Source organism: Bubalus kerabau, chromosome 3 (assembly GCF_029407905.1).
Source record: "Bubalus kerabau isolate K-KA32 ecotype Philippines breed swamp buffalo chromosome 3, PCC_UOA_SB_1v2, whole genome shotgun sequence".
Classification (NCBI taxonomy): Eukaryota; Metazoa; Chordata; class Mammalia; order Artiodactyla; family Bovidae; genus Bubalus; species Bubalus kerabau.
In genome coordinates this window covers 167866983-167884916 of record NC_073626.1, presented here as the reverse complement: position 1 = coordinate 167884916, position 17934 = coordinate 167866983, and the positions used below count along the sequence as shown (strand labels likewise).

The window sequence follows — 17934 nt, the reverse complement described above, 5'->3', positions numbered from 1 at the left end:
AATGACAGTTTCTATCTATGCACAGGCCCCAAACAGTGATGCAAACTTGACAGTTAAAAATCATGCTTTGAAAGGGCTAGAGACAGCAAGGAGAGGGTGAGATGAATGGAGAGAGTAGCATGTAAGCATATGCACTACCATATGTAAAATAGATAGCCAATGGGAATCTGCTGTATGACTCAGGGAACTCAAACTTGGGCTCTGTGACAACCTAGAGGGGTGGGAAAAGGTGGGAGGTGGGAGAGAAATTCAAGAAGTAGGGGATATAGGTATACCCATGGTTAATTCATGTTGATGCATGACAGAAATCAAACCAATACTATAAAGCAATCATCAATCAATTAAAAATAAATAAATATAATTATGAAAAAATGATGCTTTGAAAAGTGGAATGCTAAAGCAAAAGGTGGGTGGGTTTTCACTTTTTTTTCTGTGACTTTTGGGTTTTTAAGAAGCATACTGCAATCAAATAATAGTAATTAAATATTTCCATTTGATGGAAAACCAGCAAAACTGAAACAGACCATGGAGGCTACAGTCAGTTCATGATTTCACACTGCACCCAAACCCAGTGACTTAAAATGACGCTCACTGAGTTTTGTTCTTGAGTCTATGGATCAGTTGGGTGGTTGTTCTGGTCTGGGCTGGGCTCACTCATGCATCCGTGGTCAGCTCTGGGTCAGGTAAGCGTTTCTGCTGTTTCATGCTGTGCTTTCTCACATGCCTGGGAGTTGGCTGGCTGAAGGCTGAAGACCCTTGGCTTTCTTCCACATGTATCCCATTTCCCAGTAGGCTAGTACAGGCTTATTTTCATGGTGGAGGTAGGACTGGAAGCATTCATGGCCTCTTGAGGCTGAGGCTCATGACTGACACAAAGTCACCTCCATCTCATTCTATTGATCAATGCAAGAAACAAGGATAACCCAGATTTAAAGGGTAGGAAATAGACCTTACTAGTTGATAAGGAGTTATTAAAGCACATTGCAAAGAATGTGCATTCAGGAAGATGAGAATGATTGAGACCGTTATTGCAACTATAAGGCATCAAGCCATAAGAAAATATGGAGAAGAGTATAAAGTTTGGGAATTACACAGCCATATTAAACAGTTTACTACTAATCAGCTTTTAACAATAAATCTTTTTCATCCACCCATCAGTGAGTGAGCTGCACAGAGCACTTTATCCCCTCTTATGTGCCTAGTTCTTACTCATCATGCTAGTACCAAATTTAATATCACTTTCTCAAGGAAGCCTGTCTGAATTACATTCCCTTTTAGATGAATAAATCATGTGACTGTGCCCAGAAAAGATCCTAGAAAAGACCCTGATTCTAGGAAAGATTGAAGGCAGGAGGAGAAGGGGACGACAGAGGATGAGATGGTTGGATGACATCACTGATTCAGTGGACATGAGTTTGAGCAAGCTCTGGTAGTCGGTGATGGACAAGAAGGCTGGCATGCTGCAGTCCGTGGGGTCGCAGAGTCGGACACGAATGAGTGCCTGAACTGAACTGAACTGAACTGTGCCCAGAATTTCCCCCTCATATCATTTATAAGAATCTGTTAAACTTTACTCTCCATCTTTCCTGTTAGAACATGAGCTCTGGAAGGGGGAGATCAGGTCTACCCCACTTACCCTGCACCCCCAGAACCTAGTCCCTGAATATCACAGAGTAGATGCTGAATAAGTGTTTGTTAAATATACACAAAGGGAATGAATGACTGAATTAACAGATGAATGAATGTCAAGTTGAGTATTTATTAAAGAAATGTGTAACTTTGTGTATATCAGTGTTTTCTTGTGATTCCCATGTCCTTACTAACCTGTGTATTTAAATTTCATTCATTGCTACGAAGCAGAAAAGAAACACTATGAGAGTTTAAGATGACTTTTTGATAGCTGTATATAATACAGCAAGTAAATTTTAAAGCCTGTACCTGATACTTTCTCCAGATTTCATAAATTCAGACTCAAGAGAATCCAAAAATGGCCTTTACATTGACTTACAGTCTTTGTCAGAAATACACAAATAAATGAAAGACAGGATGTTGTGGTCGTGTTCCTATTAGTAGTGGTCCTATAGCCAATTATATTCTGTGTGACTCAAGAAAACCTTATATTTGCAATGAGTTGAGCTTTCCAAAGGAAATACTCAGGTTTTGTCCTAGAAAAAAAAGAATTGGAGATCTTTCTAATAAAACTGAATGGGAACACAATAAACCGTGGTCTCCTAGCTATTACAAGTCAGATTTGTACCAGACCTGCTTATACATTTCTGAGTTTAATTCTCATAACAACCTACATGGTGAGATTCCCCTTATCTTTTCTATAAAGATAAACTGGGGCATAGCAGTGTTACATGTTATTAACACCAAAATATTAATTTATTAACACCACTGTAAAGCATGGCTTACATAAACAAAGAGGGAAGACCACATTGATTTATTATGGTTTTCCAGGAATTATTGTCATAAATACCATTCCACTATCCTCAGTTCTGCAGCCCAATGCATGCTTCTCACGTGTTTTTCTTTCTCTGAACTTGTGCACATAAGACTTTCTGGATAGAAATATTTTTCAGTTATGGTTGCCTGGAGGTTTATCAGCAAAGTTACCAGTTATCCCAGGTTATCAAGTAAAGTGTGTTTCAGAACATCAAGAGGAAAGCATCTTTCTTATAAATCAACTAATCATCAATTTTCAAAGACTACACTCTTGGGTTCAATTGTATATAGTTCCCTTTCTTGAATCCTAGTTTTCAGTTGCTTATATTACATGGTTCCCATTCTGACAAATCTTCTTCCCAGATATCCTATACACTATTAGACCTTTGGCTAAAACACTCACATCTTTATGATCTTTCCAGTCTTCAAAAACATGATTAGAATATGAAGTAGAGTAGAAAAGGACACTTGATCCTTGGAAGGAAAGCTATGACAAGCGCATTAAAAGGGCAGAGACATCACTTTGCCGACAAAGGTCTGTATAATCAAAACTATAATTTTTCCATTAGTAACATATGCATGTGAGAGTTGGACCATAAAGAAGACTGAGCACCAAATAATTGATGCTTTTGAATTGTGATGCTGGAGAAGACTCTTGAAAGTCCCTTGGACTGTAAGGAGATCAAACCATTCAGTCCTAAAGGAAATCAACCCTGAATATTCATTGGAAGGACTGATGCTGAAGCTGAAATTCCAACTCATTGGCCACCTAATGAGAAGAGCTGACTCATTGGACGAGATCCTAATGCTGGGAAAGATTGAAGGCAGGAGGAGAAGGGGACAACAGAGGATGAGATGGTTGGATGGCATCACTGACTCAGTAGATATGAGTTTGAGCAAGCTCTGAGAGATGGTGATGGACAGAGAAGTCTGATGTGCTACTTATCTTCTTCATCCCATGTAGAAAGTCCTCATTCTAGATTTCTACTCAATTAATAATAATAATAAATGATTTTTTCAAAAGACCTGATACAATCCTATTTAAAGACTCAATGTCTCTCATTAATCCCTCCATCCTTTTTCTAGCTTGCCCTCATTTTTTGATCTCTGAATTTTAAAAGTAGAGACAATAAGAAAAATAATATGCTAAATTATAATCTAATTAATTTACGTTCAATAGTTTTGTGTCAAAAAGAAGCATAGTAATGTTGTAGAGTGGCAGGGACCATGTTTATGTTTTATATACCCTATAATGTGTGTATGTGCTTGTCTCCCACAAAACGTAGCAGAGATGGATACAAGCTTAGAAACTACTTGTTGATGGATTTAGTTTTTGAAATCTAAATTGCTGTTAATATAATATATACTGGTATAATTTCTACTTTTGCTCATTGTTTTTGTGAGCACTGGGGTCCCAGTTCTCCACTACCCGCAAGACTCTCCCCTCTGCAGAATTTCTGATTTACTAAACAACAGTGACTTGAAAAAAATGCCACAGCAAACAGTAGCACCAGTAATTAGAACTGAGATCTCCTGATACACTCATCTGCTTTACTTCAGCATTTCCTTCATCCCTCAGAAGAGCTGTTAAGAACAACCATTTCAAGTGGCTAAACTACGTCTGTTAAAGCAAATAGTCTGTGACTGGTAGCAGTTTGTGTCTTTGTGTGCATATGTGTGTGTGTGTGTGTGTGTATCTATGTGTGTGTGTCAGTGAGAGAGAGCGAGAAAGAACCAGAGGCAGAAAGTTGACTGACACAGAGAGGGAGAATTTAAAGTTGGAACTGGTGGGATTTGCATTCCTTTTGGGTGTCAGGTGTGGAGCTGTGTGATTCCTCGTTTAGGGAGGAGGGTTATCACTTGCAGTTCTAGTGTAGTGCAGGAATATTCCTCATCCAGTGGTCCCATGTCAAGGATACAAAAATGAAGAGGAAGTGTGAGGAGAAGAGGGATAAAGCGTAAATACTGAGTCACTCTCTTCTGTTCCAAAATAGCAAGTCCAACATGTTCTGTTCACATAGCTATTTACCTAGTCTGGATGAAGGTCATCTCACTGATGGAGGTGATTCTTTAAGGAGTGTCCCATTTGTTTAAAACCCCAAAAGTGAGTGAACTTTATAATTCAAATAGTAAACCTCTCCTTGCTAGTGGAAATATACCCTTTTCTAATATAGAATTGGCACATTTTAGGTCCTTTCTTTTTAGAAAAGTTAGAACTACCAACATAACAAATATTTTCCTATTCTTCTTAGTATTCTGGCCTGGAGAATTCCATGGACTATATAGTCTATGGGGTAGCAAAGTGCTGGACATGACTGAGCAACTTTCACTTTTCCTCTCAAAATTGGAATATGAGTAGGCTTGACAGATAGAATTTCAATGATCTATGGGGCTGGCCAAAACGTTTGTTCTGTAACAGCTTATGGAAACCCAAATGAACTTTTGGGCTAACCCAGTATTTGGGAGGCAGGGACTTCTAAAAGTTCAATACTTGTAATGTTTTTTCAAGGATTATATCATGCTAATATGTTTCAGTATCACTGAAGAAGCCCTAATTGGCATGGACACTGTATATGTAACTCTATATTTGCCCCTGCATTTCACATTTCTTATAAAATAGATACAAAAATGTCTTTATCAAAATTGTAACAAAAATCTTTTCTTCCACTTTATTTACTTCCTTCATAATCTAATATGGAGAGTGTGCAAAACGAAAGCTATTTGTGCTATTTCTCCTGGCCAGTAGTCAACTTATCACTCTACAAACAGAGCTTAAGGACCTAGAAGAGGAGATTTTTAGGTGCCATCAACTGAAAGAGATGCTTCAGGAGTTTTCAGTTGAAGAAAGTGAAAGCACATTATAAATTCAGTTTACACTCTGAATCTCGTAGAAGAATTGTGTCAGAGTGTCAAAGACATATTACAGTTTACCCATTTTTATGCAACATACTGTGTTCAGTAAAACTTCATTTGTGTATTATTTGATGGTTTTGTTTCCATTTGTTTCACAGGTGCTTCTTCTCTGCCTACACTTAGAAATGTTTGGACTCCCCAGGGTACAGTTTCAGGCTCCTTCTAATCTCAGTTTCCTGCCCTCCTAGATTAGAATCATCCAGTTTTATGGTACCAGCCATGTCAGAAAGCCCTAGTCTCATTCTCTAACATCACTAAATCTCTTTAGCTCTAGACGTACAATTCCAACTGTATGCTAACTTCTCAGTTAGACGACCCAGAGCATTTCCAAATTAACATCATCAAAATGTGAATACTGGCTTTCCCACCTTAACCTTGCTCCACACCTCATGTTGTAACGGAGAAGAGCAAACCTGACTCCTTGTTGGATCTATTCCTTTAGCTCTATTCTCTGTTCTGTCGCCTGTACTCAGTCATGCTAATTCTGCACCTTTTGTAAACTAATTTTGCCTATGAGGTAAACATATTCGGTGCTAAGTCACTTCAGTCATGTCTGACTCTTTGTGACTCTATGGACTGTAGCCCCCCAGGTTCCTCTGTCCATGGAATTCTCCAGGCAAGAATACTGGAGTGGGTTGCTATTCCCTTCTGCAGAAGATCTTCCTGATCCAGGGATCCAACCCAGGTCTCTTATGTCTCTGGCTTTGGCAGGCAGGTTCTTTACCACTAGTGCCACCCAGGAAGCCAAGTTTGCCTATAGCCTGAAATATATATACAAGATAGGACATTTTCAAGTATCTGATAATAGCTTCCCATTCATACAAAGGTAAAAAGTTACAGAACAGAAAATAACACTTATCCTATTGGAGGTTTGCAGGAACACGTTACCAGACCTATCTGGACAGCTGCAAGTACAAAGGATTCTGGCACCAGGAAGCTGGCAGCATCCAGCCACACTCCTTCCCTTTTCAGAATAAAAAAAGCCAGAATTCTAACTTTGGGAAGATGGTTCTTTGGGACACCAGTCCACCATCTTCTGAGTCTGATGATTTTACAAGTAAAATCACTGTTCCTTGCCCCAACAACTCATCTCTCAATTTATTGACTTGTCATGCAGTGAGCAGTACAAGCTTGGACTCAGTAACAACGCTGACTATGCTTGAAGCCTTGGTATTATCATTGGGCTTTTCATGATGAAAACTAAATTTATATTTTATCTATCTTAAAAATATACAAATGACTACAAAAGTCCACCACATAATGTGCCAAACCTAACCACAATGGGACAGATAACTGTCCATTGCTTATGCTACACTCCCTGCAAATAGACTGTTGATTTCATCTTCAGGTATAAAGCAGAGGTCTCTTTATGTAAGGGAAAGAAAGGCCCTCTATAAGCTCGTGGAAGTCCCTTCCTCTTCACTCAGTGATTGATCTAGAGAATGCTTCCCAGATTTGCCCAAGTAGATCAAAAAGAGAGTCTGCTGGAACATGATACTCAGAACCATCTCCTCAGCTTGTGATCACAAAGGTACCATCCAGGGTAGCAAAAGAGGAGAGTTATAGGACAGAAAGTTTCTCAGCCCTCGGTGATATCACTAAACAGTTATGATACTCTTGAAACCGCCTACCTCCAGCTCCAGGCTATGGAGTCTTAACAGAAGCCAGGGTTACTTTGAGTTCAGTTCAGTCACTCAGTGGTGTCCGACTCTTTGCGACCCCATGAATCGCAGCGCACCAGGCCTCCCTGTCCATCACCAACTCCCGGAGTTCACTCAGACTCACGTCCATCGAGTCAGTGATGCCATCCAGCCATCTCATCCTCTGTCGTCCCCTTCTCCTCCTGCCCCAATCCCTCCCAGCATCAGAGTCTTTTCCAATGAGTCAACTCTTCACATGAGGTGGCCAAAGTACTGGAGTTTCAGCTTTAGCATCATTCCTTCCAAAGAATTTCCTTTTTGCTAAGTCGCTTCAGTCGTGTCCGACTCTGTGCGACCCCATAAACGGCAGCCCACCAGGCTTCCTCGTCCCTGGGTTTCTCCCGGCAAGAACACTGGAGTGGGTTGCCAATTCGTTCTCCAATGCATCAAAGTGAAAAGTGAAAGTGAAGTCGCTCAGTCGTGTCCGACTCCTAGCAACCCCATGGACTGCAGCCTACCAGGCTCCTCTGTCCATGTGATTTTCCAGGCAAGAGTACTGGAGTGGGGTGCCATTGCCTTCTCTGAATTTCCTTTTTAGCCACTGTTAATTGGTACTCTGTGACTGAAAGAATTTCTGCTTTAATGCACAAGGCCCTTCACAATTCTTGCTATCTGGTCCCAACCTACTTGCGGTTTTTTCAGTAAATCTTCTGTAAATCGTCACACCAAACATGCTAGAGTCCATCCTACAGTATTTCAGATTTTCATTTAGAAGGCAGACATTTCTTCTGTGTCCTCCTGGTGAGCAGGTTTCTGATAGTTCAAGCTCTAGCTCAAAGTGTTACCTCTGTAAGCAATGATGATTTCATCTATACACCAAAATCCTCTCATTGTTTTCCCTGAAATCACATCCTCCCAAGAAAAATTAGCTTATTTCTCCCTACTAGGTTTGCATATTATTTGTATACAATACATTCTATTGCAATGGTCCACTCATCTGTCCTGCACTTGCCTTTGAGGCCCCAAATATGAAGATGTCTTACTCATTACTGTACTCACAGATCCTCAAACAGTGGCTGTTATATAATAGTGAGTGAAGTGTATACAATACATTCTATTGCAATGATCCACTCATCTGTCCTGCACTTGCATTTGAGGCCCCAAATATGAAGATGTCTTTCGTTTTTTTTTTTTTAATTTTATTTTATTTTTAAACTTTACATAATTGTATTAGTTTTGAAGATGTCTTTCATTCACAGATCCTCAAATAGTGGCTGTTACATAATAAACATTCAGCTAATGCTTCTGGATTTTATAAAATATCTGTGGTCACAACAGGAGCAAATACTATACATTTTTTTTTTTTTTGATAGTGGCACAAACTTAATCACTAAAAATATACTAATAATTAAAAACATTATTGATACTAATATATTAATAACCAAATAACTAAAAACAATACAACTAATATACTAATAACAAAATAACCAAAAATATACCTTAATAATACACTAATAAGTTAACTAAAATGAATCACAATTCCCAATAGAATAGTGATGTCAACCTTCTTTGGGAGTGGCTTTTATCCTACAAAATTCCATTTGTTTCCTATGTTTTTCTTCTTCATGACAAAATGAACAGATATCTTCTCATATACCTATAGATATCTATATTTTATGATCAAACATCTATTTTTAGATTTCTACTAAATTCACATGTTCCTTCTCTGAAATTTGAACTCACGCTATCAAGTTGATGACCCATATGATATGTGATATGGCAATAGCACCAAAGCTTTTAGTTACATTTAAGTCTGAGGAAGCTATTGTTCTGCCTCGCCTGGCTAATGTTCTGGAAGCATCCTTTTCCCAATACATATATCATCCATCCTGTTCCAATTTTAACTTGTGCATGACAGTCAGAGACCCCAGGCTAAATTCACGCTAATTGCTTTCCAAGATGACTATCAGAGTTGAAAAGAACATTAAAGGACTGGTCTTTTCTTTCAGAGTCCTAACACTCTTAAAGAATAGAAAGCTGAAAACTACAGGCGTCTGCCTGATTTTTCTTTATTTCAGTTGACAGTTCTCTGTGAATCCACCATGTCGGTCAATCAATTCAAAGCACATATATTCTGTGTTTTTAAAAATGTTGTTTAATAATATTTATCTATTAATATTGCTGCAGTCCACAAGGTTGCAGAGTCAGATAGGACTTAGCGACTAAACAACAATTAACATGGCAAAACTGCATTTCAGATTTTAACTGCAACTTGTGAATTTGAGATGTATTAAATTATAATTTTGTAACTCTTTCAACTTATATGGAAACATAGTACCTTGCCCAATGACCACTGTCTTCATCTTATGACATCAGATGTCTTATAATATGTACTCTATTGCCTTCCAATCATCTTTGCTACATTTTTATTCTCCATGTTACTTCCTATTCATTTTTCCCAGTAGTCTAAAATCTTTTTTAAAGCAAAGGAGGCATAAACTCTAAATTACTTTGACTTTATAAGATGAAAACTGCTTTAGATGAGCCCCTAGTGTTTTTTGTTTTGTTTTGTTTTGTTAAGAAATATAGTACAGATTGTTGGAATTGTCAGGGTTGCTGCATTGTACAGCTCTGAAAAGCACCATTCACTTCTCCATCATCCATGTGATGAATGTTCCCTGGAGTGTACCACATACTGTTCCCTCCTTTTGTGCGAAGGGCTACTTACACTGTCTCTATGAGTAGAGACAGAGATACCTGCGGTTATGATTTTCTAAGGGATAATTGCATAAAAACAGTTTCTAGAGACACGAGGACTTACCATTTGGGGGATTACTCTCTTTCTTACCTGAGCTGTGGTTTCCTGCTAGTAAAGTGGGGCTCACGGAGCATCTTCCCAGTCTGCTGGTGACCACAGGTGGTCCAGGGGTCCCATCCCATTCCTGAGCTTTGATAGGCTCTCTGGAGGACGATGCCCCATGATGGCCTCTCTCTTTGCTGTCCAACTTTGGTATTGGCTCCGTGCTGTGGCTCCGAACCTTCAGCTCCTCTGTGGATTCTGTGTATTAACCAGAAATATATTCTCTTAAACAAAAGTCACATCCTCCCCAGATTCCTTTAAAAATTAAAGAATATTTAATGTTTTTCTAATTTCTAGAAAATATTTAACATTTTATAAAATATTTTAATGTATTTTTGGAAACTTAGGTGTGTTGGAGATGATAACATTTAAATAAATCAGGGACACATCACACGGGCCCATTTTTCCAAGCTTTGCAGGTTATCATCAGTGAGAAACAGTTATACCTTTAGGATGAAGAACCTCAATGAACCTTGTGTATTCTTCAGTAACTCCTCCCTGGTGCAAATCTTCAAGGAAACTTCATAAAAAGCACTTTTACAGTCCTTCTCTTTACATTCTCATCTTCCATTCATTCTGATACCCACCTGTGACATAAATTTAGCCCAGCCACTCTACTACAAAGTGCTTTTGCTAAAATCACCTAGTGCCTTTTAGTTGGCAAATTTAGAAGACACTTTTAAGCCACTCTCTTTACATCATTACAATAAGAGAGTAACCAGATTAATCTGCGTATTACTCTCTTATTGATATTTTCAATTCTCTTGGCGTCACTGATGGCCATTTTTCTGTGGTGTGTTGTCTAACACCTTTTCTGTGTCATTCACACCTTCTCTTCCTCCAAGTGTCCCTTCCATTTGGGTTGTGTTGACTAAAAAATACAGTCACAACTTGAAAGAATATATTCTTTCTATGCTTTTATCCTCCAGGATTCTACTAGCAATTGTTTGAGGCTGGTGGTTTCTAAATAGTTTATGGGAAGGCTGGACCATTCTCCTGAGCTGTAGACTTTTTCATCCAACTGCCTACTGGATGCTCCATCTGGATGTCCCTTAGATAAAACAGATTTAACATTTCACATACTGTGCTGACACCATTTCTAACTAAACTAATGATTCCTTCTGTTCTGCCAACCATCCAACCTAGAAACTTATCTATCTCTTTTTTAACTGCTACTCTCCAATCCATCAGTCTGCATATTCTACAGATTTTATCTGCGAATATCTTGTTTTACCTTCTGTTGCTCTTTCTATCATGTCTATCTCAGCTGTTCTGGTTCAAGCTCTAATCATCACCAAACTTACCTCCTTGACTCTGTCTTTGACTTCCCCAAAAATAAGCTCCATATACTGCCAAAGTGATCTGTGTAAAATGCAAATTTGATCAAGTGTTTTTTCAGGGACTAGATGTGATAGCCATTCTGTAAGTCATGTACATTAGTATTTAAAAGCACATAGAGTTTGGAATTAACAGATAGACACTATATAGTACTATAATATTATACACATTATATCTGTTATATATAAAATAGATACCAACAAGGACGTACCAGATAGCACAGGGGATTATATCAATATTTTGTAAAAATCTATAAAGGAAGAGAATCTGAAAAGAATATATATATGAAGAGATAGATAGATAGATATTACATATGTATGGCTTCCCTGATGGTCCACTGGTAAAAACCTGCCAATACAAGAGACGTGGGTTTGATCCCTGGGTTGGGAAGATTCCCATGGAGAAGGACATGAAAACCTACTCCAGTATTCTTGCCTGGGAAACCCCATGGGCAGAGGAGCTTGGTGAGCTACAGTCCACCATGGGGTTGCAGAAGAGTCAGACATGACTTAACGACTAAACAACAAATATAGAAATGCATCTATATATAATATATATACATTTCTATACATAGAAATGTATATAAACATTTTTATACATATATATTTCTATACATATATATATACATTTCTATACATTTGTATTTCTATATATAGAAATGTATATACATATATAAATGTATATATGGATATAAATTATATATACATATATAAATTTCTATGTATAGAATGTATATACATATATAAAACTGAATGACTCTGCTGTACATCTAAAACTAACACAACATTGTAAATAAACTACTCTTCAATTTTTTAAAAAATAGCCTATGGGAAATTTTTTTAAAAATATAATCACTTCCTAATTTTTAAAAGAGCATATGTAGTAAATAAATATGGTTTAGGAGTGATACCAGCTTGCTACATTCAGAATAATGTTATTTCAGAGAACTGATGTGATAGTCATTCTGTAGTACATATAGATAAGTATTTAAAGACAAAAAACAAAAACAAAAAATGCAAATCTATTCATAATGTATCCCTGGCTAAAATCCTTCCAGAAGCTTCCTGTTACAGAAGTATGTCTAAGATCCCTATGACCTGCATGATTCTCCATCTCACTCTTTGCCTTTTTAACTTTTTCACTTCCTACTTGAACACTGTATTCAAAAGAAACATCAATAAATTAGCTGTAGCTTCTTCCTCTCTACTCCCTCTCCAACAAAAACAATGCTGGTTTCCATAGCTACTATCTCCTACCTCACCTGCATTGAAAAACCCTTATATCCTTTCCTTTCATCGGAGAACTCTTTCCTCAGTCATCTTTACTCAGTTTAAGTATCGTTTGAAGCCACCCTACCCCATATATAGCCCATGGTGGGATAACATCTCTGTACTGACATTGTCTTGTATCACTTTTTTTCTGTGTACTTGTTCTTCTTAAAAGGCCCTGAGTTCTTTAAAGGTAGGATCTGAGTGTTGATTTTTGCTTTTTTTTTTCCATTGGTGCCTCTAGCTCTTAGCATATTGCTCAGTGGGTATGTGATTAACTCATTTATGGAGTAGTTTTCCTAAATCCTCTGGCATCTTTTCAATGTGTATAGGAAATACAACATTCCTAATGGAAGACGGGGATCTGGTGATTGATACAAATGTATTCAAGTGGCACAGAGCTAACGGTATTTTCAAAAGTCTAATTACCTGACAATCACAAGCTGTAAAGTTTGCCAGGTTGAAAGTTTAATTCAAATAAAGAATCTTTGAGAAAGAGTATAATGAACAGTGACAGAATAGGTTCAGAGAATCTGTATTTTGTTTTCTTTGCACGGAAGTTCAAACACTCATCATCTTCCAGCAGTGTGATAAGACAAATGTCATATTTTGGTTCCCTGTGATTTGAATCTGTGGGGCAGAGATAGAATAGTTTGTAATACAGTAAGCAGCTGGGAGAGGGATCTGAGAGGCCTAGCTGGAATCCTTAGCCACTGTGGCCACATGGCTGGTGACCCATGACACTGAGCCCTTGGCTTTTTCTCTTGGATCTCTGCTTTGCTTAACTACAAAATGGACGTAAGACCAGCCCTGCCTAACTTTCCCAATTTAATTTGAAGGATCTAATCATATCCTACATTTTTAATATTTTAAAAATGAAACAGGGCCACACATATTAAACAGAGTATTCATTAAAAAAAAAAACTGCGGCAATTTGTCCTTCATGAATTTATTTATTCTTTCTACATTTGTTTTGGATAATCACTGAGAGACTGAAGATACAGATGTAAACTTGCCAGACCACATATAAAAATAGAATTCTAGCTGATCATCTACAGTAATCAGTCTAAAAAGCTAACCTGCAATGCATAAGTCAGACTTGTAGAGACTTTTGACTGCTATCTCTAGCAAACTGCAACCTGTGTAAGAATTGGCCCAAAACAGACAGGATTTGATTAAAAACTGTCAGCTTCTGCAGCTTTTATCCCTGCTTTTAACACAGGACCAGAGAAAGTCAAATATGTTCCCCTAACAATAACATAAGATACCCTGCTTCTGGGCTTCCCAGATGGCTCAGTGGTAGATATCCACCTGCTAATGCAGAAGACATGGGTTTGATCCCTGGGTCGGGAAGATCCCCTGCAGAAGGAAATGGCAACCCATTCCAGTGATCTTGCCTGGGAAATCCCATGGAGAGAGGAGCCTGGCGGGCTACAGTCCATGGGGTCACAAAAAGTAGGACAGGACTTAGCAACGAAACAACCCTGTTTCTAGGTTAGGTTGCCTGCAACTCACCTATGCCAACTGCCTCCACTGGGGGCATACCTGAAGTAGTCCGTTTTCCCACTATAAAGCTTTGCACTTTCTCCCTGCCTTGAGTCTCTGCCCATCCTGGTGGCTGACTGCCTTGCTACAGCAAAGTCTGAATAAATAGCCCCGTGTGTTCTCATTTGTTGGTCTTCACTAATTTCCACATTACTGAGGTCCCTTCCAGAGTCAAGATGCTATGAAGTTGTATAAACAGTTGTCAAAAATATAATTCTATGAGACAGAATGTAAACCAGGAGGGCAGTTCCATAAAACAACCTCAGAAAGATCCCTGGACCCATTTATAAGCTTAAGTCCCAGTTATACTGAAATCAAATATAAGAAAAAAATATTTTCAAACTAATACATCCCAGCAATTAATTACAGCAAGACAATTTAACTAACAATTGCTTTTCTGTGCCCTGAGTCAAATGGAATAAAACGAGTATCAGAAAAGAACATCCTAGACTATTTCCAAGCTGTTTATTCACAGTTTCAAAGAAAATGTGACTGGCTTCCAAATGTCACAGCCTCAGAACCTAATGACCCATCTGTTTCACCTCGCTTTCTCTTCCAGATTTCAAACTTAATGTTGGGATGTTTGCCTTATTATCACTTTCTAAGTTTTATTCCCCTGCCATCATTAAGCAGTTAAAATTTTTTCTTCTCTCTCTCTCTCTCTCTCCCCCTCTCTCGTGCGCACGCGGGCGCACACACATACACACACAGTCTTCTACCACTGGAATTGAAACTAACCAACTTAAAAAAAAATGCTCTAATTTATCACTGGGTTCAATACTGTTGCTACAGGTTCGGATACTATTTTAAATATGAAAGGCTGAGGATGTATGTCAAGCTTCTCCCCCTATACCAGTCTCAGTTTCTTTGTTCTCATTCAAATTACTCACTTACAGGCACCAGGGAAGTGTCACTTTGCTCTCAAACCTCAACTAAATAAAAGCCCAGTACAGCTTTGGGAACAAAAAGGGTTCTTTTTTTTCCTTTCTTTGTTTTCAAGTCCGAGAAGTTAGACTTTAGTGAACTTTGGCAGGTATATTTAGGGAAACCTGAACAAAAAACGTGCAGAAATCATACTACTCAGTCTTGTGCTCCTGTACCTTCATATATAAGTAGAAGGCATATCTGAAAAAATCAGTAGGAAAATCATAAATGTACTATTGAGCATTTTACTGGAGAGTAAACCAGGTGGTGATTGCAGCTATGAAATTAAAAGACACTTACTCCTTGGAAGAAAAGTTATGACCAACATAGAAAGCATATTCAAAAGCAGAGACATTACATTGCCTACAAAGGTACATCTAGTCAAGGCTATGGTTTTTCCAGTGGTCATGTATGGATGTGAGAGTTGGACTGTGAAGAAAGCTGAGTGCCAAAGAATTGATGCTTTTGAACTGTGGTGTTGGAGAAGACTCTTGAGAGTCCCTTGGACTGCAAGGAGATCCAACCAGTCCATTCTAAAGGAGATCAGTCCTGGGTGTTCGTTGGGAGGACTAATGCTGAAGCTGAAACTCCAATACTTTGGCCACCTCATGCAAAGAGTTGACTCATTGGAAAAGACCCTGATGCTAGGAGGGATTGGGGGCAGAAGGAAAAGGGGACGACAAAGGATGAGATGGCTGGATGGCATCACTGACTCTATGGACATGAGTTTGAGTGAACTCCAGGAGTTGGTGATGAACAGGGAGGCCTGGCATGCTGCGATGCATGGGGTCACAAAGAGTCGGACACAACTGGGCGACTGAACTGAACTGAAACCAGGTTTGCCATTGATGTTCAAGAGCAGCTTCCTACAAAATGCATTTCCTAAATAAAATAAAAACAAATCTTTAAAATAGCTGTTGACCAGAGACAAATGAAAAGTAGACAATTAGACTAAGAAATACTGAAACCCAAAGAAATCTATTCAGAGGAATAAGGATGTGTTTATCCATATCCATATCTCTCAGTGTTTTCTTAACACCTATTGAAAACAAAATTGATTTTAGTAACAAACTTTCCTAAACAAAATGAATCTTAAGTACAGTGGTACATTTTTATGTGGAAACTAAGTTCTTTCAGTTTAGTTGAAAGAACAGTTAAGCTCCAGCATGTAGCAAGAAGTCAACCACAGAGAAATTGCTCATCCTCTATCATGGGGTGTTGACTATTGATCTAAACATCTGATTCTCACACTGAAATCTCATCTTGCTATATAAAAGCACATATTAATGCATTGCATTGATCTTTCAGACTGCATGTTTTACATATTATTGTCTTAAACGTTTTACAGTGTTTTGGTTGAAGACTGATAAATAAGGTTAAAAGATCAGGAGTCATCATTTTATGACCAACATATTCTCTATAGGATGTCAGTCCATCACTCTTCATGCTGCTAACTCTGAAGTCCTTTCTCAAAGTTTTCCCATTTCTCTGCTGCTTATGTTGTCTAATGGCAACCCACTCCAGTACTTTTGACTGGAAAATTCCATGGATGGAGGAGCCTGGTAGGGTACAGTTCATGGGGTCACAAAGAGTTGGACACAACTGAGTGACTTCACTTTCACTTTTACTTTATGTTGTCTCTGAGCGTATCTTTGTCTCTCCAGCTTCTAATTCATTTCTCTCTCTTTTCTGCCCTGGGCCACTTGCAGCCACATGGCTCCCTGGATGGGTGTCAAGGCCTTCCCCCAGATCTGCTGCCCACCAGACACTGAGTTTTCCCTGAATCTTTGTTCACTCTTTCTCATCAACATTCACTCTCTCAACAGTGACATAGCACTAAAGATTCTTACAGATTTCCACCACCTAAAAACCCCTTTCAAGCTCTAGAGACAAAGAAAACAATTTGTTCTGATGGACCGTTACCTATGGCTGTCTGGGGAACCACAATGGTTTAAAATGGACAGTTTTGTCATCTCTCCAAAGTTGTTTTTTTAGGTTGGAAAGGTCATGTAATTACTAATTTACACATATGATTTTCCCAGCAGACCATAAACTTCTTAGGACTAAAGACTACATCTTTCATGTTGGTACTTAATATCGAATAGACATCAATGAAAATCAAGGGGATGAATGAATGCATCCCTGTTTCTTCACTCAGGACTTATTAGCGTGTAAGTCCCAGATGTAACCCTATCTTAGACCATGACTCAGCCTCCCCACCAACCTTTCCAAACTCAGCCAGCACATGGACTATGGCAAGAACCAATAACCCTCACTGACAAACAAAAGTTAATTCCTATAGTAAAAATTATTATTTTTTGTTAATGCATACATGTTTTTTATTGACTTGCTAATGGTAGACCAGAAAATAAGTAATCTGTCTGAGTAAATAAATATTTATTTGTAAATATGACCAGTAAACACTGTTTTCTTGGGGAGACATAAGATTATTTTGATTTTTTGCAATATTTAAAAAGATTAATTTACCTTATCACTTAATTGCTTCCATGAAACATCTACATGAGTCAGATGACTTAGACATGAGACTTTTAAATTTGTGGTTTGTGACTGCTATTGTACTCAAAATCTCACACTTTCACACAGAGATCCCTCAGATACAAAATACCTACTTAATAGTGCTTGGAAATATAGAGACCAAATCTCATGTTTCTGATGAGAATTCAAGTTTGCTATGGGCATAAAGGACACTTTAGAACTATCCCCTTATATTAGTATAATCCTCAAGATTGAAGTCTCTCCATTCTATTCCCACTGCTGAACCATGGAAATAATGAAAGGCGATAAAGGCAACTTAATTAGGCAGAAAAGACAACACATTTGGACTCTAAAGGAAGCACTACACTAAAATGCATTATCAGATGTGTATTAGATTCAGGCATCAAATTTGAGAGCTGAAAGAGATCTCAGAAATCCTAAACACAACAACTCATCAAAAGGAGGGTGTAAGTGTATGGAATTGCTGATGGCCATCTTACTTAGT

General features: G+C 38.3%; 1 protein-coding gene across 1 annotated transcript in view; it reads right to left on the bottom strand.

The window, feature by feature from the left end:
* NYAP2 (neuronal tyrosine-phosphorylated phosphoinositide-3-kinase adaptor 2) overlaps positions 1-17934 on the bottom strand; it is a 312055-nt gene that overhangs the window by 67184 nt on the left and 226937 nt on the right. Inside the window, exon 6 of the mRNA XM_055573610.1 lies at positions 9847-10056. Within this exon, the coding sequence (XP_055429585.1) occupies positions 9847-10056 (210 nt within the window). The remainder of the gene's footprint in view (positions 1-9846; positions 10057-17934) is intronic.